The following is a 7,476-nucleotide window of genomic DNA, read 5'->3' as shown; positions in this document are numbered from 1 at the left end:
GGGGGGGGTATGTTACACCGCCGATATCGCCCGGTGAAAATGTAACGCGATCGAACATGCGTAATTCACGCGGCGCGCGCTAAATTAATCGACGCCGAAGTAATTGCTCGATTCGAGCGATCGCGTACGCTTCATTTCACGCGAGCGATGCCGTCATTTCTCCGTCGCTCAGCATGCCGCGGAGGTTCGCGCCCGTCGTCCCGGTTAAATCGTGACATCGCACGAGCGTGCGAGACTGCCTCAGCGAGTACCCCCGAGAAGTACATCGTCACGGCTGTTCAAACAAGATCTACTCTAGTTTGCCGCATATTTCGAGCGCGACAAAATGAACGAATCGAGCGCGGAGGGAGCCGAATTTCCGTTAGCGAGGACCGAATTCGGCTCGTAAGAAGCAGAGATTCCGTTCACTTCGGTCGAAACGGTCGTTCATCGTCACGCTAATTCACCCGAACTTTTCTCCCCAGTGGGGAGAAGAAATCGAGGAAGAGAGAGGAGGAGTTCGAAATTTCGGACGCAGCATTAACCAAGTTAATCGTCTCTCAGCTTGATCGGAGATCCGTGCGACCGGGCCGAAGAGAGGTTGAAAGGATCGGAAAGATCTTTAAACGTCCCGACGGCGCCGGGAGTCGAGCTTCTCTCTCTCTCTCTCGAAGTCACCGGAGAACCGGCGTTGGCACGCGTTTCGATTACCCACCGAGAAAATCCGCCGAGGTGAACGCCAAGTGGTGCAGCTGCTGCTGCAACGGATGCATCGCGGTGGCGCGGCCCGCCGACTCGATCGTCTCCGGCGTCTGGATGACGCCGGAGCCGGCGACGGTGGTGGTGCTCGTCGGGCTGACGACGTTGCCGATCGGCCTCGGCGCCAGGATGCTGTCGATGGTGAAGAGCGAGGTGGGCGACGACATGGTGGCGGAGGAGCCGGCGCGCGAGGAGGCCGGCTCGCGGTTCCCGGGGTGTCGCGTTACCTCCTCCGTGCTGCCGATCGGGCTCCTCGAGTACGACGTCCGGTCGACGTGCGCATCGGCGGCCGCGCCGGCGACGTCGTTGCGCCTCGGAGACACGTGATTCTGCACGTCGGCGCTCTTCAGCTTCTGCTGGAAGCTCTCGGGCGAGTAGCTGTACAGGTAGCTGTGGTTGTAGCCGGATATACCGGGACCATCGTGCAGCGGACTCGATGGCTCCGTCATGGGAGAGCGTGATCGGGGCGAGTCGCTCGCATAGGTGCTCTCTACCATGTTACGGGAGATCAGCTCAGCTGGTGTGATGCGACTCGCTGCGGACGAGGTGACCGCCGAGCTGGCGAGACGAGGGACGACGCGTCCGGTGAGGGCTGCTTCCGGCGGCTCTACCCTCGTTCTCCAACGGCGACCCGCGGTTTCCCTCGCATCGCGCGTGCGAGTTCGCGCGAACCGTCTCTTTCGATTTCGTTCCGGCAAGGAGGTGAGAGAGAGAGAGAGAGAGATAGAGATCGGTCGATCTCCTGGGGAGTCAGCGCCGCATGCCGCCGGTCCCCTCTCTGACGGCAAGAGTCCACGGGGGTGAGTTGACGCGCACGGACACCCGATGCCCTTCCTTCCTTCTGCCGGCGGTCGTACAACGACGAGGAACGTCCGGCACGTCGTGCTCGAGCGACGGGGAAGACACGGAGAGGCCGAATCGCGAAAATCCGACTCCTCTCTCCCTCTCTCTCTCTCCTTCTCGTCGTGGCTGACCCGTATCGACCACTTATCCACTTAGTCGTTAAGCCGCCGCCGTAAGGGCGCCGAGGCGTGACCGATCGCGCCTAGCGTCGCACGACACCAAGTGACATCTCCGATAAAGGATATCCGAGGACTAGCCATAGCGCGGCGGCTGGTGCCGCGTGGTGGACGCGCGCGCGCGCTTCCTCTTCCTTCCCTTCGGGTCTCTCGGCGCGCACACCGAAAGCCACCCCCGTGTGGCCCGCCGCGTATCGGCGGCGGACAGAGGCCACCCTCGGCTGGGGCCCCTCGGGTTGGCGTGCGTCGTCCGGGGCGTGGCAGCGCCTGGCCCCGACCACTTTTCCACCACCCCGGTCGGCGGTGGTGGCGGCGACGATCTCTCCCCGAACGCGCGGAAAACGGGAGCGAGAGAGGGCGGCGGAGGACCGAGAGGGTAGCCAGGCGGGAGGAGGAGGGCGCGAGAGATCGCGTCGCGACGCCGCTCGGCGGGGAGACGGTCGCGTCACGATGCCGCCGCGGCGATGCTACCACCCCTTTCGGCGCGCGGCAACAGACACGCGAGACAGCCGCGCGTCGTCGCGGAGGGTGGTCGCGACGTAACCCTCCGATACGGTGGGGGAGAGGGTGAGCGACAGAGAGAGAGGGAGAGTCGGAGAGGGAGATAGGAGTGACATATTTGCCGGATGCATATTACGGAAGTTACCGAATCTCTCGCTCCGTCATCGTCGTCCGCACAGACGGCGGCGGCGAGGAATCGAATTCGGAGGCTTATTTTTCCAAAGCGTCTTAAAGCGTTTTTAAGAAACGGGGGTAGATCACCCGCGTCACAGACGGAAGTGCCGTCTCGTAGCTGCGCGACGAGCGAAGGTCGGATGTACACTGAGCGAACGACGAACGAATATTTGTTAACGTGCGAATGTGTGTGTATTCGCGTCCAAACGCGCGAATCTTCCTTGATAAGCCATAACTTCATAAACACACCGGCGGCTGAAATGTTCTGTTTGGCTTCGTTACGGCGCATTTGCCGAATTGCGCACGGAAAAAAAGTGTCGGAATTAAATAAACGTATACCGAGACAAAAATATTTGGGAATTTGTCTGTGGGGTATAAAGGGGATGTATATGGCTTATTTCACGGAAATAATATTACTTATTTTATAGCATCTCCTATATTCACAGAAATAAATTTTATTATCTTATATATTCCAGAAATCAATTTTTAAGTATTTTTTTTAGTGTAATTAAATACTTTTCAGCCTCTTAAACTAATATTTTTATCAATTTAAGTATATTTCCATCGCTTGCAGAAAATACTTACTGGAACGCTGTAATACCTTGATTTGTAAACGAATTACTGAATGTGGATATAAAATGGTTCTAAATTTGAGAGAGTATTTATTAGGATTGCGTGGTACTGCTCTTCCGTTGAAGAAACCTATAGTTTTTTTTTATAAATTCAACTTTTTCCGTTCGCAGGTATTTCCTAAAAATAAATCCTGAAAATCCTTCAATATTATGAATCTATATATAATGCTTGTCGCATTATATTTCAAGGCAATTATATTTCTACTTCTAGTAAATATTTGCCAAGAAGCATCGGTGTGACTATTTTACTTGAACCAAGTAAATATTACTTGAACGGTGGCACTATTTTTTTAAGGCAATAAAGAGAGCTTACATTTGTTTGTTCTTTGTTCATTCGCTCAGTGTATATGCAGTTTAACGTGAATTTGAAAGGGTTCGGGGGTGAGATTCCCGATCCTGATCTGATTTCGGGCGATTGATTGTCTTCTTGAAAAAACGACGTGCTTCGCTCGACGCGGTGATGTTTCATAAAGCGGAGGGTGTAATCCATATCGTCGCAGAATTTACGGAGAGCGGAGTGAAGCGGAGAACATCGTTTTATAAACGGGAATCGTATACAACGAACGAGAGAGAAACTGGGAATTTCCGAAGAGCGATTCGGGGGATGAACGGGCACGACTTTCTCGTAGCGTATCGAGAATCGGCAATGTATATCCGCTCGTGAGTATTTTCTCGTGACTTCACGAAACTAAGATACATACATAAGACCCGAGTAAAAATGTATCTAACGTAAAAGGAGATGGCGCTATCTATTCTAAAACATATAATCTAACTACTGTATACTCGCCTACTGGTGTTCAAAAATGAGGTAGCAAGTCAAAATAGGTTATTCCGTAAAAATCTCAAGGAAGCGGAAACGAGCGTTACATTATTGGCTAGTAGCGGCGTTAGACGCGAATTTAGTATCTGGCTAAACACCCACGAGGTCCAACTTTCACCGGGGTGCGTTTAGGCAAACAGCTTAGAAGCTCGTGGCCCTCGGAGTTCCTCGAGTATCTTCACCTAGAAAAATAACGTTCTCACCCTTTGAAGCCTTCGGAACAAACATCACTCGGCCTACCACGTGCGCGACGTTTCGGCAAACTCTATAATCCCGAACTCCCGAATTCTATAAATCTTGAGTAAATTATCACGCAACTCGTGACCTCAATTTTCACCGACGGATTCTACCCTCCCGACGAGCCGGAAGCCGATTTTTCCCGGGGGGAAGAAGGAGGGGGATAAATATCGAGGCGCCGACGGTTCTCGAGTATGCGACACACTTCTAATCCCCATTCAACCCTTCCGTCTCCCCGCCGGAGACACCGATAAACGCTTCGCTCGTTGCGTAGTTTTAAATAATAATCGAATCGATTTGCCGACGTTACGACGGGATCAAACGGTGAGCGCATACGCCAATCCGAGCGCGATGAACCCCACGCGGAAGCTCAGGCGTCGGTATATCTGGATTATGGCGGTTGTGCGCCGCCACAGAGAGGGAGAGAGAAAGATAGACGATAGACACACAGATAGATAGATCGGTTGAATAAAAGAGGGGAGGAGCGGGGGGAGGGAGGAGGAAGAGAAAGAGAGCTCTTCCCAAAAGAGAGAACCCTAGCGAGAGAAAGACAGGCAGAGAGAGGAAGAGAGAGAGATAAAGAGAGACCTACCTACAAGCTACCTAGCGAATCCGCGCGGATCTGTTCAATTATTTAAATCCCGGCCAATGCGTCCGTATTAATAACATAAAACCGTTGTAATGTGCATTGACTGTCGTCCTCGCTTGCGTCGTCGCGGCGGTGGTAAAGCTGGCCGGTGAGGGGTCGCGCATCGAGCGAGGAATCGAGCGTGAAAAGGTTCCTCGCCCGTTAGGGGTGCGTACGTGCCGCGGACATTGTAAGTACCTCGCCCTCCTGTTCGGCGTTATAGCCCCTTGCCCTGCCCACTTCTCTCTCTCTCTCTCTCTCGACGAGTAGCTGCTGCTGCTCCTCTTCCTCCACCCATCCATCCATCCATCCGGCAGTACGTCCATCCGTCCGTCCGAGATCTGTGCATCCCCGTGCGGTCCATTCGAGCGTAGTGAGATCTGCGCCAAGCTTAATCCTAATCCGTACGTTAATCGTACGCCCCGATCCGGCGAACCGGATCCCACATTCTGTGAGATCCTCACGTGGTATATATATTTTAGCTACCTTTTCCTACCTACCTATAACGCGAGTCACCTCACCCAGCGGCCGGTTCAAGCCGTTGTTAGGACTCCAGAAGACGTTGGGATGTCGTGCGAGAGAGAATCCGCGAGAGGATCTGTGCTCCGGAAGAAAGAGGGGTGCGAAGAGAGGAAGATCTTACACATCCCTCTTCTCGGGCAGCGGACACCGCCATTGTTCGACGATACGTCGTGAATTTTATTAGCCGGTGGATCACGGTGGAACGAAACGGACTGGGAACCGGCCATCGCTAATATATCTCTTGATCTGCTGATGCTCTTTTTGCGATTTTGCGCGCGCGCGCGCCTCGCTAGCGAGCAAATCGCCGCCCGACGACGAGACACGGACGAACGTACGGAGTTAAACGAGTTTATTTTGAAACTGAGGCCCAGTCACACGACGTGAGTTTACTATGAATTATGAATGAGTCTCCTTTCTGGAAAAGAAGGACACACGCGGAAAGCGTGGTAAAGAGAGAACGAAAAAGGGAGGCGACAAAGTTACGAGGCCGCTCGGGATGCACTTCGAATCGCCTCGGCATCCGAAGTCCAAGTAATTATCTTTCGTCATTTCTTTTGATTTATTCTCTTCAAGTCGTTCTATGCATAAACGTATGAAAGTTCATTGAGAGAAAAATACTGAGAAATTTATTTGTGGGATATAAGATTTATTTAATTAAAGAGAGAGAGAGATAAGGTTTGTTTCTGCAAAATAAGGTCTATTTCCGTGAAATAAATTTTCCACAAACGAATTTTCAAGTACCTTTTTTTTTCAGCGGTACGGTCAACGAAACGTAGATACTTTATAATATAAATATTTAATTAATAAACATTTAGTTTTTATTGGGTTGGTGCAAAGGTTGGTTCTGTTTTTTAATCAAAATGTGCACGTAATATTTATTTATTTTAAAATACAATCAGCCAATCAAGTACGCGTCGTTTTATTTGATGACCTGCCATCTCTCCGGCATACTGAAAAGAAAAAAAATACTACATTCAAGTAAATAATTATTCCCGTACTCCTTAGCAAATTTTTACTTGGACGAAGTAAATATTATTTGAATGTAGTATTTTTTTCGTTACTTTCAAATAATATTTATTTGATCCAAGTAAAAATTTTCCAAGGAGTATCGAAGTAATTATTCGCTTGCGTGCAACCTTTTCTTCTTCCAATGTAGCTACATGATGCCGTGCTCGTAGAAAGTTCGTCCTCTCTCACGAGTCTTGCATGGATACTGATTTTTTCCGTGTAATAACGACGCTAGACACAGATTTATTATCTCGCAACTAGACCCACACGAGGTTCAATTTCTACCAGGGCGGTTCCAGATACTGGCTACTCGTCTGAGTCCGGGTAACCGGGTGTAAAAATACCCGGTTTATGTTTACTAGACCGGGCGGACTAGTAGATTATTTTTGCGGACACAATGGAAATCATCTCGATCGGGCGTGCGGGAACGTGAACCGCGCATACCTCACGGGCTTTGCGCGTCCCGTTCGATAAATCGTTTGGCGATCTCTCGCGCGAGGCTCCGTCCGGAGAGAGCGCTCGCTCCAAAGAGAGTTCTCCCGGCGGGGCGGCTTCCACGTGAAAGATCACAATTTCTCCAGCAATCACCGGGCGAAGAGCGGGCGGGGGGGACGAATCCGCGGCGCTAATGCAGCGACAATACAGATGTTTTCGCGTCTAAGCGGCGTGCTAAGTGGATCTCGCTCCCTTCGTCCCCTTCGTGAGAGGACGAACGCGCCGAAAAATGCGGCGTCGATACTCTCTTAAAGGCGTGCCGCGGGGTGTCGGGCCGCGATACTCGATACCTGGCCCCCGGAGGCTTCCGAAGTCCTCCCGTACTCGTTAGAGTCTCTCTTCGGTTACACTTGACTGAACGCCTTCCTGCCTTCCCCGGCCGGCCGGCCACGGAATCATCGGAAGAGCCGAGTCGACGCACCCGCAAGCGGTTGCGCGTGCTTCAGAGAGATCCTTGGATATCTCCGCCGGGTCCAGCGTGGAGTTCGGTACCAGACGGCAGGGCGTCTCTCAGGCCGATCGGTATCGTTAAGACGAGACGTGACGTGACGTTGTCGACGTCGTCGACCCGGGGCCCTGTTCTGAACGCATATAACGAACGTTAAGTGCATACCCTTTTAATTCCAGGCTTCGTTCTTCTTGCACTTTGAGGTGTAACGTTGCCTCAATTCGAGAAGCAGAAAGGTTTAGCGTTTCATAGCA

At 51.8% G+C, this 7,476-nt stretch overlaps 1 protein-coding gene across 1 annotated transcript in view; it reads right to left on the bottom strand.

Annotated features, from left to right (window-relative positions):
* LOC106749033 (homeobox protein goosecoid) overlaps positions 1-1,235 on the bottom strand; it is an 8,493-nt gene extending 7,258 nt beyond the window's left edge. The window contains exon 1 of the mRNA XM_014628075.1: positions 695-1,235. Coding sequence (XP_014483561.1) covers positions 695-1,235 — 541 coding nt within the window. The remainder of the gene's footprint in view (positions 1-694) is intronic.
* Positions 1,236-7,476: the final 6,241 nt, after the last annotated feature.

Source organism: Dinoponera quadriceps, unplaced genomic scaffold, assembly GCF_001313825.1.
Source record: "Dinoponera quadriceps isolate SergipeBrazil2010 unplaced genomic scaffold, ASM131382v1 scaffold37, whole genome shotgun sequence".
In the NCBI taxonomy this organism is placed as follows: Eukaryota; Metazoa; Arthropoda; class Insecta; order Hymenoptera; family Formicidae; genus Dinoponera; species Dinoponera quadriceps.
The sequence above is the reverse complement of the archived record's forward strand: the minus strand, read 5'-3'. Positions and strand labels throughout refer to the sequence as shown.